This window comes from Ovis canadensis, chromosome 10, assembly GCF_042477335.2.
Source record: "Ovis canadensis isolate MfBH-ARS-UI-01 breed Bighorn chromosome 10, ARS-UI_OviCan_v2, whole genome shotgun sequence".
Taxonomy (NCBI): Eukaryota; Metazoa; Chordata; class Mammalia; order Artiodactyla; family Bovidae; genus Ovis; species Ovis canadensis.
The window spans coordinates 32,543,044-32,563,502 of NC_091254.1; the positions used below are offsets into that span (position 1 = coordinate 32,543,044).

The following is a 20,459-nucleotide window of genomic DNA, read 5'->3' on the forward strand; positions in this document are numbered from 1 at the left end:
CAGTCAAAGGCTTTGGAATAGTCAATAAAGTAGAAATAGATGTTTTTCTGGAACTCTCTTGCTTTTTCGATGATCCAGCGGATGTTGGCAGTTTGATCTCTGCTTCCTCTGCCTTTTCGAAAACCAGCTTAAACATCAGGAAGTTCACAGTTCGTGTATTGCTGAAGCCTGGCTTGGAGAATTTTGAGCATTACTTTACTAGCATGTGAGATGAGTGCAGTTGTGCGGTAGTTTGAGCATTCTTTGTCATTGCCTTTCTTTGGGATTGGAATGAAAACTGACCTTTTCCAGTCCATGGCCACTGCTGAGTTTTCCAGATTTGCTGAGTGCATCATGAGAAACGCTGGGCTGGAAGAAGCACAAGCTGGAGTCAAGATTGAAGTGAAGTGAAGTGAATTCACTCAGTCATGTCCGACTCTTTGCGACCCCATGGACTGTAGCCTAACAGGCTCCTCTGTCCATGGGATTTTCCAGGCAGTAGTACTGGAGTGGATTGCCATTTCCTTCTCCAGGGGATCATCCTGACCCAGGGATTGAACCCAGTCTCCCACATTATAGACAGACGCTTTACCGTCTGAGCCAGCAGGGAAGTCCAGATTACCAGGAGAAATATCAGTAACCTCAGATATGCAGATAACACCACCCTTATGGCAGAGAGTGAAGAGGAACTAAAAAGCCTCTTGATAAAAGTGAAAGAGGCAAGTGAAAAAGTTGGCTTAAAGCTCAACATTTAGAAAACTAAGATCATGGCATCTGGTCCCATCACTTCATGGGAAATAGATGGGGAAACAGTGGAAACAGTGTCAGACTTTATATTTTTGGGCTCCAAAATCACTGTAGATGGTGACTACAGCCATGAAATTAAAAGAAGCTTACTCCTTGGAAGGAAAGTTATGATTAACCTAGATAGCATATTAAAAAGCAGAGACATTACTTTGCCAACGAAGGTCTATCTAGTCAAGGCTATGGTTTTTCCAGTAGTCATGTATGGATGTGAGAGTTGGACTGTGAAGAAAGCTGAGCGCCGAAGAATTGATGCTTTTGACCTGTGGTGTTGGAGAAGAAGACTCTTGAGAGTCCCTTGGACTGCAAGGAGATCCAACCAGTCCATTCTGAAGGAGATCAGCCCTGGGATTTCTTTGGAAGGAATGATGCTAAAGCTGAAACTCCAGTACTTTGGCCATGTCATGCAAAGAGTTGACTCATTGGAAAAGACTCTGATGCTGGGAGGGATTGGGGGCAGGAGGAGAAGGGGACAACAGAGGGTGTAGATGGCTGGATGGCATCACTGACTCGATGGACGTGAGTTTGAGTGAACTCTGGGAGTTGGTGATGGACTGGGAGGCCTGGCGTGCTGCGATTCATGGGGTCCAAAGAGTCGGACACGACTGAGTGACTGAACTGAACTGACTGAGCATCAGTCACCAAGACCAAAAGACATGAAATCAGAGAGCTAGATTGCTGATTCTGTGACCTGAGTTGGTAGCTAGTCCTTGAATTAACTAACTTATTTATTCATCAGTTACTCAGTGAGTGCTTAACATGTGCCAGGCATCATGCTACACGTCGTCATTGTAGAGATTTAACTCACAGTCATTGTCCTTATGATGCTAGTGGAAGAGAGAGACATACGTAGAACATTACTAATAGGAGTCTACAAGAGTTTAATAGATGTGTACACAGGGTGTGGGGACGTCTCAGAGGAGGGGTACCTAATTCAAATCGGGCCAGGTAGATTTTGCACAAAATTCTTTGGAGATGATGTGATTTCTGAATGGAGTAAGATTTATGAGAAGTAGCATTTCCAGGAGTTGGAAATTATAGATTCAAGGGCGCAGTGATATGTGATAGTATCGTCTGTTCAGTGAACTCCAACTAACTCCTTAAAGTTGGGATACAGAGCAGGGACTGGTAAGACATGGCACTAAGGAAGCCAGAAGGGGCCGGATGGTGTATTACTGCGTCCTGTTACCAACTTACATATCAAAAAATACGGTATTGACAACTCTAAAGAATCTTAGGCATTTGTAATTTTTTTCCCTTTGAAAGGATTACAAGGTTAGAAAATTCAAGATAAACTTTATATTATGTAGCACTAACGGCTACTAGTCAATAACCTGTTGATATTGAGTGCCTCACTGAGACAGGGCAGGAACATTGATTAAACAAATAGGAATGCCTGCATTGCCTAAAAAACTTATGCGGGCAAGCACAAAGTTTACATTTAAATGAATTTCTTCCTACTGCTCCTTTTAGAATGCAGTTTTAGCACTCTCAGAAAGTCACAGGAGAAGGCATGTTAAATAATTTTCTACGAGGCATTAGTTTTTATATTATGATTGGAAAATTATGAACCCAGGACTGATAAAAGAATTATTGATTCTAGCATTTGGAAAAGTGTCTGAGATTGGAAATAAATTGTGCAAGTATGTTAATTAGGCTAATTAATTGAGATGATATGCCCAAGATATGTTACTAAAGAAAGCATGAGTAAACCAAAGGATTTAGAAAAGATAGGTAAGATTTGTTAGTGTTTGAAAAATTATTTTATATTGGTAACTGGAGTAGAAGATTAAAAGTGAAAGATGTATAGAATGGAGGATCTTGGCAATTAAGTGGTTATATATCTATTTTTATCTACATTTCCATCTCAGGATTGTTTTGTAGTGTTGGTGATTCTTGTCTGGATAAAGTATGGGATATATCCATAAAACAAGATTTAAAATTAGAATTGAAAAAAGTGTGCTAGTTTTGCACTAAAATACTTCACTTTTAGATATATGCCTTTGTTTATATTGCATGTGAAGTCTATGTAATGTAGAACCAGGTGATATTCTAGGTACAAAAATTGTTTAAATATGTATACTGAGATACAATGGCATGAAAGGGATAATCATCAATATTTTTTGTTTTTTAAGGTGGAAAATCTCTCTAAACAATATGAAGAAATTTACCTTAAAAACAAAGATCTAGATGCAAGATTATTTCTGGATCATGATAAAACTCTTCAGGCTGATCCTACAGACAGGTATTACACATGATATATTATTATTTGTTGATATGCTGGTTCATTTTCTAAAAACTTAATAATACCAAAGTATATTCTTTTGAATTGTTGTATAGAATCCTAAAATAGGAGTGGTTAAGATAACTGCAGACAAACCTGTGAGATATTATGGGTTCCATTCTACATCATTGCAATAAAGCAAATACCATAATAAAGCAAGTCACACAAATATTTTTAGTTTCCCAGTGCATGGAAGAGTTACACTTACATTGTACTATAGTCTGTTAAATGTGCAATAGATTTATATCCAAAAAAATGATGTACATACCTTAATTTAAGAACACCGTATAGCTAAAAATGGTAACTGTCATCTGACAATGCAGGATTACAAGCCTTCAATGTTTTAAAAAACCAATTCTGCGAATCACAGTAAAGCAAAGTGCAGTAAAATGAGATATGCTTGTACAAAAATTTTGAATGATTATATGGTTAATTTTATGTCGTTAAGCATGAAATCGTTTAATATTAGCTAAAATACATATATGTATATATGATTTGGAAAATTAAACACAGGTAAAGTGTTTCTAATTTTATTTAAGCCAAAGTAAATTTTGGAAGGCATAATGATTAAAAAACTTGAGCGCTGATGTTTTTTAATACTGAACAACTTGGCTAGTAATATCATCAACATCTAACATTCTAGAGAAAACAAGCATCTAACTTTCACTTTCAGAAAAATTCTTAATGATTGTACACCTGTTTGTCTGTAAACCTAGTGGAAAGAAACCTAACTTTAAAAAGATGATGAAAAAAAGAAATTTTATTTGTGTAAGCAGCTTTTGGATCATCTATTTCCTTTAACTTCTGTTACTTACTTAACCATTTTGTATGATGTCGTGAGGCAACAGAAGGTATTATACTGCTTTTTTGACTCATAAAGGCCAAGTTGTAAATTTTCAGTCTGAATTACTTTGCTTACCACTATTTAGTTTTGAAATGCAAAGAACACCACGGAAAAGTAACCCTGATGAAGAGGTGAATATGATTCTTCCACAGACTCCAGTTAGGTATGACTTTTCTTACTTTTGATTTTCGTTATAATTATTTAATCAGTGCTTTATAGTGCTTCAGGTTTAATCATTTGTGAGGAAAAGACATTAAAAATGGTTCTAGTCCTTCTGGGATATATACAGAGCAAATGATAACACTTTTCTTTTTTATTTACTAAAATGGAACACATTCTCATTCTAGGTTATACTCCTTAAGGGCAGACAGACCTATGTTTAATAATAATATCATTGGCAATTAGTAGTACATCTGGCACACAAAGAGCACTCAATATATACCTGTTACATGTATATACAAATATATAATGCAGATGTCTTTCTCTCTGAAATTATTATTTTTCACAGCATCCCGTTCTTCCCTTCATAGTGTGTATCACAATTTATAGTTATGAATTCATCTGTGTATTTACTTGTTTCTGTCAATACCCATAATAACCTTTAAGTTTATACTGCAGTGTACCATGACTTTTTTGTTCCCCGTTAAATTAAATAATTAGGACCTAAGATAATACTTGATACAGAGTTACCAATCATTAATTTTTTCAAATGACTACATACACGTATAAAAATGCATTCTTGTTTGAATGCAGTAATAGACTTAGGCTTGGCACAGAAGGGACTTTATGAAGTGATGTTTGAACTGAATTTTGAAACGTGTAAGTTTGTGTCACGGAAGCCCAACAGCACGTGCAGAGGAATGGACATATGAAACAGCCCAATGTGTCAGGGGAACTGTAAGCAACTTTGTACTGACGGACTAAATGGGAAGATGAAATGGCAGAGGAGGAGGGTGGGTACTAGGTCATGAAGGGCCTTATTATTATTCCATACTCAGAAGTTTGGACTTCAGCTTGTGCAGGATATAGTCTGTTGCTATACATGGGTTAAGCAGGGGTAGGATAAAATCAGACTTGGTTTTTGAAAATTTACATGATAGTCACCTGTGAAGAGAGGGACTGAGGAGGGTGTGGTGAGAAATAGAGAGACCTGTCAATCTGGTTCTTAACCACGGGTGCAAATTAGATAACCTGAGGAGGTTTTTTTTTCCCCCAAAGTACATATGCCTTGATCCTCCTGCCACAGACACAGTGAGTCAAAATCCCTGTCAAAATCCTGCATTGCAGCAATTCACTTGAGAGATGCTGAAGATCTAAACCAAAAGATAGGTAGTAGGAAGAAGAGATTTGATAAACAGTTGATGAATTCAAATTTAGAATATTTTTCTTAAGGAATTTATGGGACGTGAAGAAGATAATGTAATAAGTAGTAGGATATAAGGATCTTACATAATAGATTTTGGGAATCAGCAGGGAGAGTTAAAACCGGAAAAACCGATGAGGTTTTCTGAAGTGAGGGTTATAATAGCAAGGATGGATGACTAAGGACTGAACACTGAGAGTGCTGGAATTTAAGGACTAGATAGAAGTTAGATTAAAAAGAATGAGAGGTGTGATTGGGGAGGCCAGAGAGTGGAGCCAAAGAAGTCAGGGAGGGAGGGAGTTTCAGAAAAGAGCAAGTGTTTTAGAGTGGGAGATGTCTCAAGAAAACCAAGTATCAGACCAAATAAGAAAGATCTTTTGGTTTTAGCAGTTGGTCACTTATGACTTTAGTCATTGTGGCTTACAGAATTAGTACAACATGTCATAGAAGTGTTATTTTCAAAAGTCGAGGAATTGTAGCTGTCAGTTTCGAGAGGCTTGACTGAGAACCAAACATGGATTATTAAATAATGTTTAAGGAACCTTTCGGCCATAAACATTCACCAGCTTTTTGCATCTTTAAACAGTGCATACGGAGTAGCAATGTACTTCTACTCCAAAATTGGATTATTAATATTTACCATGTACCCCCAATACACACAAAATTATAAGAGATTAACCTACATTCACATTTTAGTAATGATGACTTCTAAAATCAGGTATGCCTTCATCTTGAAGATCTCTGTAAAAGAGAGTCACTTGGTTCTTTACTTGAGTTATTAAATATCTTAGTCTTTATTTGACTAGTTTTGATATTTAATTGTAACGTTTGCTTAAAATATTACCATTTTGATGCCCTTTTGTCCTTAAAACAATGTCATTACTTTTATCAATTGTTTTATTGATATATAGTTATATTAGTAAATAAGCATATCTGTTTTAAAATTATAAACATTATGAACATATCAATTCTTAAAGATCTAACTAAAACGTTAATTCCTTATAAGCAGCAGTACACTAAGGGATTTGTAAAGTCTTATTTCAGAGAACTTCTTAAAGATTAACAAGAGACAGTGAGATTGAAGAGAAGTGTAACTTATGACATAGATACAAGTCATTTGTTCTTTTTGTTACTTCATTTCTTAACATTTATTCATATTTTTTTCTAGGACTGTTATGAATACTATCCAACAATTAATGATGATCTTAAACTCAGCGAGTGATCAACCATCGGAAAATCTGATTTCCTATTTTAATGTAAGCCATATGTGAAACACTTTATTATGATATCTTGGCAAACAAATTTGAAATTAGAAGTTAAAATACTGTTTTTTTAAACACCCATTTCCCAATAAGTTGTCTATTATCTTATTTCTTGCTTTTCTTTTTAATTCCAAATTAGATATTATTAGTAGTAGTGTTTTATTTGGACAGTGTTATTTTCAGATTTTCTCCTGGGTACTGTTTGTCTTGCTCACCATTCTTTCTTGCAGCTTAGACCTCTCTTCCATTTTTATTTTCTTCTTTCTTCAGATACATCTTTTTTTTTAATTGGAGGATAATTGCTTTACAATGTTGTGTTGATTTCTACCAAACAACAGTGTGAGTCAGTCATAACTATATCGCCTCCCTCTTGAGTTTCCATGCCCCTATACATCTTTTAATAATTCCTTTAGTGAGAGTTAGTTTGATATGAGTTTACAAGCTTTGTGTTTTATTTCTTGCTTAAAATAACTTTATTCTTATTTTTGGTGAGGCGGTTTACCTGGATCTTCTATTTTAGGTTGACCTTTACTTTCCCTTAGTAGTTTGACGGTATTACTTTACTACTTCCTGACTCTCATTGTTGCTAGTAAGACGTTTTCTGTCAATTCAGATATTTCTTTATAGTTAATCTATCTTTTCCCTCTGGCTGCTGTTAAGATACTTCCTTTGAATGTGACATTAGATAGGATTTAATATTTGTCATATCTCTGCAGTCTTTTTTATTTAGTCCATTTTCATTTATTTTTACTGTATGGCCCTGTGTTCATTACAGTATATACTCCTGATAGACCCTGAGTTTGATATCTGAAAGGCACCTGCCATCCTCCCTCCCCTTAAAAAAAGGGAGTGAGAAAGAAAGAGAATGAAGGCTAGTGTCTGTATTGCGTGCTTGTTCCTTTCCTCCTTTAAAATTAGATGAGGCTTGGGACTGACTGAAAGGCTCCTCTGTGGAAGCGGGATGAGGCTTGAAGACTTACTAAAGTTTGGCTTATCCAGTAACTGTGTGCTTTGTTTGGTTAACATTCTATTTAATATCATAAGCTGCCTGTGGTTTTGTCGTTGTCTTTGTTGCCTTCTTGCTTATATTCCCCCCCAGGGATTAACAAAGTATTTTTCTGTCATCATATTCATAACTGTGTTGGCTCAGAACTGATTTTCTTTGTCCAATTTGCATAAAGTTGTTTTTATTTCTGGGTAATTTGTAGCACAAGAATAGTTCCTAAACATAGGTACTCAGTTACTTAGAACTTTTAGAAGGGATGATGATATAAGTAAAAAGAATGACAGTCTGTTTCCTTAAATATTGTTTTTGCTATTTCCTCCAGCATTTAAAGTATGTAGGACCTCTTTTTTATTTTAAACTATTTCTATTGAGCAGAAAATTCTGCCTCAGAGATATTTTCCAGAACTTAGTTTAAAGGTTAACATTAAATGGAGTGCAACAGTTTGGCTGCAAAGTTTTGCATACACTACAAATTGCCTGTCTCAGAGGGGGCATATCTTGAAAATCATTAAGTTTTTCTCTGAATTTGTTTCTTGGTTTCTTCATTTTAAAAATCAGTGCCATCTTCCTTACTTGTGTAAGTAAAATATTAGAAGCTATAGACATTTTTTTCTTACCAGTTTTATTGAGATATGATTGGCATATTGCTCTGTACAAGTTTATACATACAGCATAGTGATTTGACTTACATACATCATGAAATGATGACCTCAATAAATTTAGTGAACATCCATTGTCTCATTTGGATACAAAATAAAAGAAACTGAAGAAAATTCTTTTCCTTGTAACGAGAACTCTTGGATTTGCTCTCTTAACAACTTTCATGTATAACATACAGCAGTGTTAATTATATTTATCATATTGTGTGTTACATCCCTAGTACTTATTTATCTTATAACTGGAAATTTGTACCTTTCGTCTGCCTTCATCCAGTTCCCCCTCCCACCGTCCCCTGCCTCTAGTAACTACAAATGTGATCTTTTTTTCTATGAGTTTGTCTGTCTTTGAAGTATAATTGACCTGCAAGTCTTGGTTAGTTTCTGGTACACAGTATAGTGATTCAGTATTTCTGTACATCTCAGAATGATCACCACAGTAAATCTAGTTACCTTTTGTCTCCATACAAAGATATTACATAATTATTGGCTGTATACCCCACACTGTACATTTCATACCCATAACTCATGTATTTTGTAACTCGAAGTTTGTGCCTCTTAGTCTTCCTCACCTGTTTCTCTCTTTACCCACACCCTCCCTTCTGTTTGTTCTCTATGTCTATGATGGTTTCTGTTTTGTTACATTTGTTCATTTGTTTTGTTTTTTAGATTTCATATATAAGTGAAATCATATAATATTTGCTTTCTTTGTCTGATCTACTTCATTTAGCATAATATTCTCTACATCCATACTTGTTGTCACAAATGGCAAGGTTTCTTTTTTGTTTATGGCCAAATAATATCCCCTCATAGGGAATGGGTCATCCCTCATAGCTCAGTCGGTAAAGAATCTGCCTGCAGTATAGGAGACCCGGGTTTGATTTCTGGGTGAGGAAGATCCCCTGGAGAAGGAAATGGCAACCCACTCCAGTATTCTTGCATGGAGAATCCCATGGACAGAAGAACCTGGGAGGCTACAGTCCATAGGGTTGCAAGAGTTGGACACAACTTAGTGACTAAACTACCACCAAATAATATTCCATTGTATATATATATATATACTTATATGTGCTCTGCTATGCTTAGTTGCTCAGTCATATCTGACTCTTTATGACCCCATGGACTGTAGCCCGCCAGACTCCTCTATCCAAGGGGATTCTCCAGCAGGCAGATTCTTTACCATCTGAGCCATCAGGGAAGTCCAAGTATACTGAATTGGGTAGCCTATCACTTCTCCAGGGGATCTTCCCCATCCAGGGATCGAACCGGGGTCTCCTGTATTACAGGTGGGTTCTTTTACCAGCTGAGCTACCAGGGAAGCCCATACACCTGTATCAGTCCAGTTCAGTTCAGTTGCTCAGTTGTGTCTGACACTTTGCAACCCCATGGACTGCAGCATGCCAGCCTTCACTGTCCTTCACCAACTCCCAGAGTTCAAACTCACGTTCATCAAGTCAGTGATGCCGTCCAACCATCTCATCCTCTGTCACCCCCTTCTCCTGCCTTCAGTCATTCCCAGCATCAGGGTCTTTTCCATTGAGTCAGTTCTTCACATCAGGTGGCCAAAGTATTGGAGTTCAGCTTCAGCATCAGCCCTTCCAATGAATATTTAGGACTGATTTCCTTTAGGATGGACTGGTTGGATCTCCTTGCAGTCCATGGGACTTTCAAGAGTCTTCTCTAACACCACAGTTCAAAAGTGTCAGTTCTTCGGTGGCGATGGCACCCCACTCCAGTACTCTTGCCTGGAAAATCCCATGGACAGAGGAGCCTGGTAGGCTGCAGTCCATGGGGTTGCGAAGAGTCGGACACGACTGAGCAACTTCCCTTTAACTTTTCACTTTCATGCATTGGAGAAGGAAATGGCAACCCAGTCCAGTGTTCTTACCTGGAGAATCCTAGGGACAGGGGAGCCTGGTGGGCTGCCGTCTGTGGGGTCACACAGAGTCGGACACGACTAAAGTGACTTAGCAGCAGCAGCAGCAGCTTTCTTTATAGTCCAACTCTCACATCTATGCGTGACTAATGGAAAAACTACATTTTTGACTAGATGGACCTTTGTTGGCAAAGTAATGTCTCTGCTTTTTAATATGCTGTTTAGTTTGGTCATAACTTTTCTTCCAAGGAAGAAGCGTCTTTTAATTTCATGGCTGCAGTCACCATCTGCAGTGATTTTCAAGCCCCCCAAAATAAAGTCTGTCACTGTTTCTCCTGTCTCCCCGTCTATTTGCCATGAAGTGATGGGACCGGATGCCATGATCTTCGTTTTCTGAATGTTGAGCTTTAAGCCAACTTTTTCACTCTCCTCTTTCACTTTCATCAACAGGCTCTTTCTTTGCTTTCTGTCATAAGGTTGGTGTCATCTGCATATCTGAGGTTATTGATATATCTCCTGGCAATCTTGATTCCAGCTTGTGCTTCATCCAGCCCAGCATTTTTCATGATGTACTCTGCATATAAGTTAAATAAGCAGGGTGACAATATACAGCCTTGACGTATTCCTTTCCCTATTTGGAATACCTGTATACCACATCTTTATCTATTCATCTATTGATGGGCACTTAGGTTGCTTTCATTCTTGGTTATTGTAAATAATGCTGCAGTGAACACAAGGGTACATAATATTTTTTAAATTAGTGTTTTCATTTTCTTCATATAAATACCCAGAAGTGAAGTTGCCGGATTTTATGGTATTTCTGTTTTTAATTTTTTGATGAGTCTCCAAATTGTTTTCTATAGTGGTTGCACCAATTTAGATTTCCACCTGTAGTGTACAAGGGTTACCTGTTCTCTACATCCTCACCAACACTTATTATTCATTCTCTTTTCGGTAATAACCATTAAACAGGTGTGAGGTGATATCCCATTATGGTTTTGATTTGCATTTCTCTGATGATTAGCCATTTCTCTTTGAGACCTCATGGACTGTAGCCCTCCAGGCTCCTGTGTCCATGATATTCTCCAGGCACAAATACTGGAGTGGGTTACCATGCCCTCCTCCAGGGAATGATTAGAGTTGTTAAGCATCTTCTCTTGTGATTGTTGGCCATTTGTATATCTTCTTTGGAAAGATGTATATTCAGTTCTCTGCCTCTTTTTTAATCAGCTAGTTTTTTGTTTTGTTTGTTTGGTATTGAGTTGTATCAGTTCTTTTTATGTTTGGCTATTAACCATTTATCAGATATATCATTTGCAAATATCTTCTCTTATCCTGTAGGTGGCCTTTTCTTTTTGTTGATAGTTTCCTTTCCTTTACAGAGCTTTTTGCTTTGCAATAGTTCCACTTGTATATTTTGCTTTTGTTACCTTTTTTGGGGAGTCAATTCCAAAATATCTCCAAGACTAATGACAGGGAGTTTACCATCCATGTTTTCTTCCAAGAGTTTCATGGTTTCAGGTCTTATGTTCAAGTCTTTAATCCATTTTGTGTTAATTTTTGTGTGTAGAGTAAGATAGTGATATAATTTCAGTTTTTTGAAACTGGTTATCCAGTTTTAGCAGCACAGTTATTAAAGAAATTGTCCCATTCCTTACTTAATATTTTGTATTATTGACTCTTTTGTGGTAATTAATTGATCATATGCATGGGTTTATTTTGGAGCTCTCGGTTCTCTTCCATTGATCTATGTTTTTATACCAAAGCAAACTGTTTTGATTACTGCTTTACAGTATAGTTTGATGCCTCCAGCTTTGTTCTTCTTTCTCAAGATTGCTTTGGCTGTTTGGGGTCTTCTGTGGTTCTACATACAGCTGCTCTACTCTGTTAAATACCTTGAAATTTTGACAGGAATTTTTTGAATCTGTAGATTGCTTTGAGTATTATGAATATTTTAACTATTAATTTCCTTGAGCATGCAGTACTTTCATTTGTGTCTTTTATGAATAACTCTTTTTCTTTGGTATCAGTTGTAAAATCTAAGGGAAGGGCTAACAATTCTTTCCTAAATTGCCAGCAGAAAATTTAGATAATAGGGGTTTTTTAGTTGTAGTCTGGTAGTTTTTGGTCCCTATCATCCCAGAATGGAATGCTTTATATTTCTCATATTTTCAGTAGTTGTATTTACTTATTTATTGTGAAGTGTTTTCAAAGTATAAACAATTGAAATTAATAAGTCATGCTATTATAGAACAGAAAGTGTTAATTCTCTGGTTAGACAGTATCCTCTATCTTAATTTCTATTTTTCCTTCTTAAAGAATTGTACAGTGAATCCAAAGGAAAGTATCCTGAAAAGAGTGAAGGATATTGGGGACATCTTTAAAGAGAAATTTGCTAAAGCTGTGGGACAAGGATGTATGGAAATTGGATCACAGGTAACTTGAACTCATTTTGATGAGTACCACTGTATAGTAAATAATTTCAAATGCAGCATCTGTCCAAGTTGTATAAATGCTATCTAATAGTATAAAATTTTGGCAGCTACCATATACCATATACTAGTCGGCTGTGTATGATGCTATTTGGAAAAAACTTTATGGGCTAGCTCTCCTTACTCTATTACAGAAACCAAAAAGAAACATGTAGAAAATTTTAGAAAACTTATGTAAATTTTAGAAAGTACAAGTAAAAAAAAAATCAAAATCTTGTTGATATTAAGTTTTTGGTGTATATTCTTTAACTTTTACACATATGAAATATTATGTATGCACATACTTAAATGAATGGAATATTATACATGCCATTTATTAGTGGTATTATTGAATGATGTTACTTTTACTATTGCTGTTATTATTTCAGAAAATCTAAAACTAATATTTGGCAAGAGAATGGGCTCTGGATCCGAGCCCTGGTTTCATATCTGGCTCTTTCATATATGAGCTGTCAGGTTTCTATATTTGCTTTACTTTGTGGCATTACTGAGGTAATATATAAAATATATTTGAAAACTGTAATCTACTATACATATTTACTTTAGTGTAATGAGGTTATATTTTGATACCAGCTGTATTTTAAACAATTATATTTAAAAGTTCTTTTGGTCATAATTTGGAATGAAGGATTATGATGTATATTTGTGTTTATTTAAAATTGGACTGTTTTTTAAACTAACGGAAACTAGTTATTTGATTAAAACTTTTTGCTGATAAGACCCTTTAGATCTGATTTTTACCTTTGCCAGCTTTTTGGAAAGGTACTATTCTCTTAATCCTGGAGAGCTATCTTAACTACATGTACTAGGTCACAGAAGTGTTTCATTCATGTGTAAAATAGTTAGAACAGTACTAGGTTCCCCACTGGCTCAGATGGTAAAGAATCAGTGTGCAATACAGTGGACCCAGGTTCAGTCCCTGGGTTGGGAAGATCCCCTCAAGAAGGGAATGGCTACCCACTACAGTATTCTTGCCTATAGAATCCCATGGACAGAGGAGCCTGGTGGGCTACAGTCCATGGGGTCGTAGAGAGTTGGACATGACTGAGCAACTAACACTAACATATAATACATTCTTAGTACATATATATCTGTTACAATGTAGACTGAAGTAGGAATGTAGGAAAACCATATACTGGACCCCTCCTCTTGAAAATTTATCAGGAATGTGAAAACCGTCATTTTATATGGGGTCACAGAGAGTCGGACTCAACTGAGTGACCAGCACTTTCAGTTTCCTCGGTTTTAGACAAGCTAGCTTTTGTGCTGTCTTGGTAGCCATATTTCTAAGAAGGGTCAGAGATGTGTCTCAGGGCAAAACTTTTTACAAATTAGTAATTGTTATGTTTTCTAAAATAGTGGGATCTGATTTTTTTTAATTTCTTTGTAGCGATACAAACTTGGAGTCCGATTGTATTACCGAGTAATGGAATCCATGCTTAAATCAGTAAGTTTAAAAGAATATAATAGAAAAAAAATTAATTGCTAATGCAAAGAAGGCTTCAGTTAATTTTTTAAATCTGTTTTAGGAAGAAGAACGATTATCCATTCAAAATTTTAGGTAAATTTTTGTTTTAGTAAAACAATTTCTTTTTTTTTTTTATAAAAGTAAATGTTACAAAAATCATTCTTTTTTTCCTTTAGCAAACTCCTGAATGACAACATCTTTCATATGTCTTTGTTGGCATGCGCTCTTGAGGTTGTAATGGCTACCTATAGCAGTAAGTTAAATTTTAGTAAATAAACATTCTAGTTCAATTTAAAGTTTTAAAAAACTTATCTGAGGTGTTGTGTGGGTTTTTTTAGGAGGGTAGGAGTTAGAGAAGTTAAGGAGAAGAAATGCATATTTAAATCATTATATACGAAAGAATGTAATTGGTCATCTTAGAACGGCTTGTGAACTTGGATTATTTCAAATCATCTTGGGAATACTTTCACAAGGTCTCTATTTTGGTCTATACTGAATCCAGGAAATGTACCTATTACCCTTTTAAAGACTTAGGAGATTGTAAAATCCCTGAGAAGTACTATTGAGCAGCTTCCACTGATAAGGAAGCACTGCCACATATATATATTCAGTGGTTATGAGACCAAAGGTTGGAACTGAAATCTGCCAGATAAATGGAACAGAGGCACCAATAGTGGTTTTTTAAAATACAATTTTCAACATGTATTATTACTTTGCAAATAATCTTGCGACTGTCAAAAAAGTTTTGTTTGTAAAAAACAAAAGAAAAAAATTTGTCTAAGAATACAAATATATTACATAACTAATATAACCAAGAAATGCACAATTGAAACAGATTTTTCTAACCAAATTATCAAAATCTAAACAATCACTTCCCCTCTTTATCAACGATTAATGAGACAGTTAAATGGATATGCCAGTGCATTACTGGTTGGATGTTAAGCCTGTCCCTGATACAAGTTTAGAAAATTTAAATCTTTGAAAATTTGATATAAGCTATGAGCCTTCTGTCTAAAAGAGACATACATCGTATGCCCTCAGACTTGGGAAGCCTATTTCCTAGGAGTCTGTGGACTCCAGAATAAAAAATTCCTTTTTAAATAAATTTTTTTGTTTAGCCTTTCTAGTGTGTTTTAATTTTTTGTTTAATAAAACCTTTGAACTGAAAAATAATGTAATTCAAGACTTTCTGTTTCATTCCTAAGTTATATTTTTCTTTCATTTTTAGGAAGTATGTCTCAGAGCCTGGATACTGGGACAGATCTATCCTTCCCATGGATTCTGAATGTATTTAACTTAAAAGCTTTTGATTTTTACAAAGTGATTGAAAGTTTCATCAAAGCAGAAGCCAACCTGACCAGAGAAATGATTAAACATTTAGAACGATGTGAACATCGGATCATGGAGTCCCTTGCATGGCTCTCAGTAAGTAACTAGCTGAAATAGTTAAAGATGTTCATATGCATATGGATAACAGTTATCTGTTAGTGAGATGTATTTGTTAAAATTTACCTCGAGCAAATATGCGATTTAATGATTTCCAAGTAGAGCCCAAGAATCAAGTGAAATATTATCAATAGAATGGTGTCTTTGAGCTCTCCAGACTATCTCATATAGGAATTTATTATGAATTGCTTTTCTTAAAGCTTGGCACTTCAAAACAAAGCAGAATTCTTTAAAGTAGTTGGGAACTTTATTTAAAGTAGGAGTGTCATGTTTGAAAATTTAAATGTCTGGTCTTAAATTTCAACAGAATAATTAAAAAAAAATTGACAGGCTATTGAGATGATTTAAAAGTACAAATTTTTATTTCAATTTAATTTGATTTTTTTTGTCCCTTTGTTAAACATAATCTAAAATCTACACAGATGTAGTTATTGCTTATAGCACTGTATGGGCAAAAAGAATATTCTAGGTAGTCTATTTATAGCATATAAGCTATTGATAAAGCTTTATTTAAAGAAAGGTTATATTTCCTATGTAGTAATAATAAACCATTTATATGAAGTACTTCTGTTATGCTCTTTAAATCTTCATAGTTGGGCAATACTTTGTTAATCATCAGGTTTGCAGATTGATATACAGTTGGTTTCTTTTGAAACTGTTGCGTGCTAAGCTTACATCTTTTCATTTCTATCAGCATATAGAAATGACAGTGAAAAAATTAAGGCTTTAGTTATATTAGAATCTTAATCTTCATGTAAATGTAGTTTTAAATTTTTTTATATTTTAAAAATGTAATGGCTAAGAGATAACTTGTTTCTTTGTGCTTTTCTTGTATTGCTGTATAGACAGAGAGGATAGAAAAGGAGAGAAGTAGGGGAAGTTGATAGACATTGTATTGCTATGATTGAATTGGGTAAGTCTTTTATACAAAAGCTTCTGCTTTGTAAAAAAAAAAAAAGGAGTAGTTAGGAGAGAACTCTCAGAATCTGGGGGTTCAGTGAAAGTAGCAAAAATAAATACATAGATCAATAAATGGAATAAACAGAGTGCTTTTCAGAGGGTGCCATGCCTGCTTTTCCTAGAAACTGAGATCAAGGCATTATTGTATCATCTGAAAGTGACTATTCTTATTTCTTTTAGAGAACTTTATTTCTGTCAATGCACATCTGCTATATGCCTTGCATTGAGGTAGATATTGTGAGGATATAGAAAAGATATGAGCTCTGAAAATTATAGAGGAAGTAGTAGAAATTTACTATTGAAAATTGCTTATGTTCAAGCCTGTTGAGTTCAGTTACTGGTATTCTAGGATTCTAAACAATATTCCTTTATTTTTGAGAATTTTTGGAGGAAAAGTAACATGCACAAAGTCTGGTCAAGGGTACAGTTTTTTAATAATAGAATAGTGTGGACTTCATAAGCCTCTGAATTTAAATTCTAACTTTGGTATTTCTAGGGGATGAGATTATAGACTACTTTTAGTGTTTGAATTCTAAAAAAATCAATACATACTGCTGTTTTAATCATAAACAGAACAGAGTGGTGGTGGGTAACTATGAACATAAGTCATGCCACACAACATAATATGTGAGTCTTTCCTGTGAGAATAATTAACACTTCAGAGAGTGGGCATACCATAGATAAGTTTGAGCTTTCACAGACTGTAGGATTTTTTTCTTTATTGAAGTATAACATATATACAGAAAAGCATATTTCACAAGTTGTACTAAAAAGGATTTTTTACAAATAGAATGTACCCACATTGCTAACATATAGATCAAGAATCAGAGCAATTCAGCATACCTATGATACCAAAATCCAGATCAAGAATCAGAGCAAACCTGCTTGGTTTTTTGTTTCTGTATTACAGTCAGAATCTGTCACTGAACTGAGGATATTTATGAGAACATACTCACAGGGAAACATCAAGTGAGATACTACTTACTTTACTCATTGGTAATTTAATGAAAGAAAGAACATAATTTTATTTTTAATGGTTACATGGGAAAAGGATTGAGTACCTTTACTGCACAGTCTTGAGAAATACTAAATCAAGAACAGAATTACTTTAAGAAGGCATAAGCACACTTCTGTTTTTTTTTTCATCCCAGAGAGATTAACAGGCAATATATGAATATAAAATGCTAAATAATCTATTGAAAAACATAGTGAAATCTTGTCCTCTGGAAATCTGGAAGATTAGGGGTGGTTTAAAATGAACCATGCCTAAGCATTGGGCCAAATGACTTACAGACGTTTAGGCCTCTTAAATCTGTTAAGCAGTTTATCATGCCAGTAGATGATGAGGTGAGATTTGGATAGTTTACTTTCAGTATATTCAGACTGTGTTAGATTTTTTCAGTAAAATCTTTGTAAACCGAAATAGACCAGGTAGTTTATTCTCTAAATGGTCTTTTTTGTGGACTTCTGTGGATTTTTCCTCTTGATCTACACACGTGTGGCTACCTTAACACTGTTTCTCTCACAGGCACCAGAGTAATTTTTTATAAATGCAGAACAACTCTCATGATTCTAATTCCTCAGATGAAAAATCTTTTGTAAGGAATCTGTACCTCTGGTAATATGGAGGGAGACCATACCATATGACTCCTCACAAAAAAATACAGCTATAAAACCTGTGCACACTCAGTTGTGCCTGACTTTTTGAGACCCCATGGACTTTTGAGACCCCATGGACTTTTGAGACCCCATGGACTGTAGCCCACTAGGCTCCTCTGTCCATTAGATTTTCCAGGCAAAAATACTGGATGGATTGCCATTTCCTTCTTCAAGGGATCTTCCTGACCCAGGGGTGGAACCCACAGCTTCTGTGTCTCCTGATTTGCAGGCAGATTCTCTTCCACTGAGTCACTGACCTTTTAGAGCAGACAGCTGAGTTAAGAAATGGAGTAAGGGTGCTGTGGGTTAAGAAATGGAGTAAGGGTGTTGTGGGCCTGGGTAGGAAGCTTTTAGCCTGGGGCTGGAAGGTATAGGGGGAGGCCTTACAAATAGCTGTGAAAAGAAGAGACATAAAGCAAGGAGAAAAGGAAATATATCTATTTGAATGCAGAGTTCGAAAGAATAGCAAGGAGAGATAAGAAAGCCTTCCTCAGCGATCAGTGCAAAGAAATAGAGGAAAACAACAGAATGGGAAAGACTCACGATCTCTTCAAGAAAATTAGAGATACCAAGGGAACATTTCATGCAAAGATGAGCTCAATAAAGGACAGAAATGATGTGGACCTAACAGAAGCAGAAGATATCAAGAAGAGGTGGCAAAAATACACAGAAGAACTGTACAAAAGGGATCTTCACGACCCAGATAATCACAAAGAAGTGATCACTCACACTCACCTACAGCCGGACATCCTGGAATGTGAAATCAGGTGGGCCTTAGGAAGCATCACTACGAACAAAGCTAGTGGAAGTGATGGAATTCCAATTGAGCTATTTCAAATCTTGAAAGATGATGCTGTGAAAGTGCTGCCCTCAGTATGTCAGCAAATTTGGAAAGCTCAGCAGTGGCCACAGGACTGGAAACGGCCAGTTTTTGTTCCAATCCCAAAGAAAGGCAATGCCAAAGAATGCTCAAACTACCGCACAATTGCACTTATCTCACATGCTAGTAAAGTAATGCTCAAAATTCTCCAAGCCAGGCTTCAACAGTACATGAACCCTGAATCTCCAGATGTTCAAGCTTGTTTTTGAAAAGGCAGAGGAACCAGAGATCAAATTGCCAACATCTGCTGGATTGTTGAAAAAGCAAGAGAGTTCCAGAAAAACATTTATTTCTGCTTTGACTGCCAAAGTCTTTGACTATGTGGATCACAAGAAACTGTGGAAAATTCTGAAAGAGATGGGAATACCAGATCACTTGACCTGCCTCTTGAGAAACCTATGTGCAGGTCAGGAAGCAACAGTTAGAACTGGACGTGGAGCAACAGACTGGTTCCAAATAGGAAAAGGAGTACGTCAAGGCTATGTTTTGTCACCCTGCTTATTTAACTTATATGCAGAGTACATCATGAAAAATGCTGGGCTGGAAGAACACAAGCTGGAATAAAGATTGCCAGGAGGAATATCAATAACTCAGATATGCAGATGATACCACCCTTATGGCAGAAAGTGAAGAAGAACTAAAGAGCTCTTGATAAAAGTGAAAGAGGAGAGTGAAAAAGTAGGCTTAAAGCTCAACATTCAGAAAATGAAGATCATAGCATCTGGTCTCATTACTTCATGGGAAATAGATGGGGAAACAGTGGAAACAGTGGCTGACTTTATATTTGGGAGGCTCCAAAATCACTGTGGATGGTGATTGCATCCATGAAATTAAAAGACGTTTGCTCCTTGGAAGAAAAGTTATGACAGACCTAGACAGCATATTGAAAAGCAGAGACATTACTTTGCCAACAAAGGTCCATCTAGTCAAGGCTATGGTTTTTCCAGTAGTCATGTACGGATGGGAGAGTTGGACTGTAATGAAAGCTGAGCACTGAAGAATTGATGCTTTTGACCTGTGGTATTGGAGAAGACTCTTGAGAGTCACTTGGACTGCAAGGAGATCCAGCCAGTCCATCCTGGGTGTTCGTTGGAGGGACTGATGCTGAAGCTGAAATTCCAGTACTTTGGCCACCTGATGCGGAAAGCTGACTCATTTGAAAAGACCCTGATACTGGGAGATATTTGGGGCAGGAGGAGAAGGAGACGACAGAGGATGAGATGGTTGGATGGCATCACTGACACAATGGACATAGGTTTGGGTGGACTCCGGGAGTTGGTGATGGACAGGGAGGCCTGGCGTGCTGCGATTCATGGGGTCACAAAGAGTCAGACAGGACTGAGTGTCTGAACTGAACTGAACTGAGTGCCAGTGGGAGAATCTCAGGCTTTCTGACTAGGGAAACTGGAAAATTGAAACAACCATGGACTGTTGCCTGCCAGGCTCCTCTGTCCATGGAATTCTCCAGGCAAAGTTACTG

The 20,459-nt window shown here is 36.2% G+C and overlaps 1 protein-coding gene across 2 annotated transcripts in view; it reads left to right on the top strand.

Annotated features, from left to right (window-relative positions):
• The window catches only part of RB1 (RB transcriptional corepressor 1), a 119,269-nt gene that overhangs the window by 44,647 nt on the left and 54,163 nt on the right, over positions 1 to 20,459 (top strand). For both annotated transcript variants that reach the window (XM_069601319.1, XM_069601318.1), the window contains exons 10-17: positions 2,919 to 3,028; positions 3,997 to 4,074; positions 6,443 to 6,530; positions 12,394 to 12,510; positions 13,957 to 14,013; positions 14,096 to 14,127; positions 14,211 to 14,287; positions 15,263 to 15,459. In XM_069601319.1, coding sequence (XP_069457420.1) covers positions 2,919 to 3,028; positions 3,997 to 4,074; positions 6,443 to 6,530; positions 12,394 to 12,510; positions 13,957 to 14,013; positions 14,096 to 14,127; positions 14,211 to 14,287; positions 15,263 to 15,459 — 756 coding nt within the window. The remainder of the gene's footprint in view (positions 1 to 2,918; positions 3,029 to 3,996; positions 4,075 to 6,442; positions 6,531 to 12,393; positions 12,511 to 13,956; positions 14,014 to 14,095; positions 14,128 to 14,210; positions 14,288 to 15,262; positions 15,460 to 20,459) is intronic.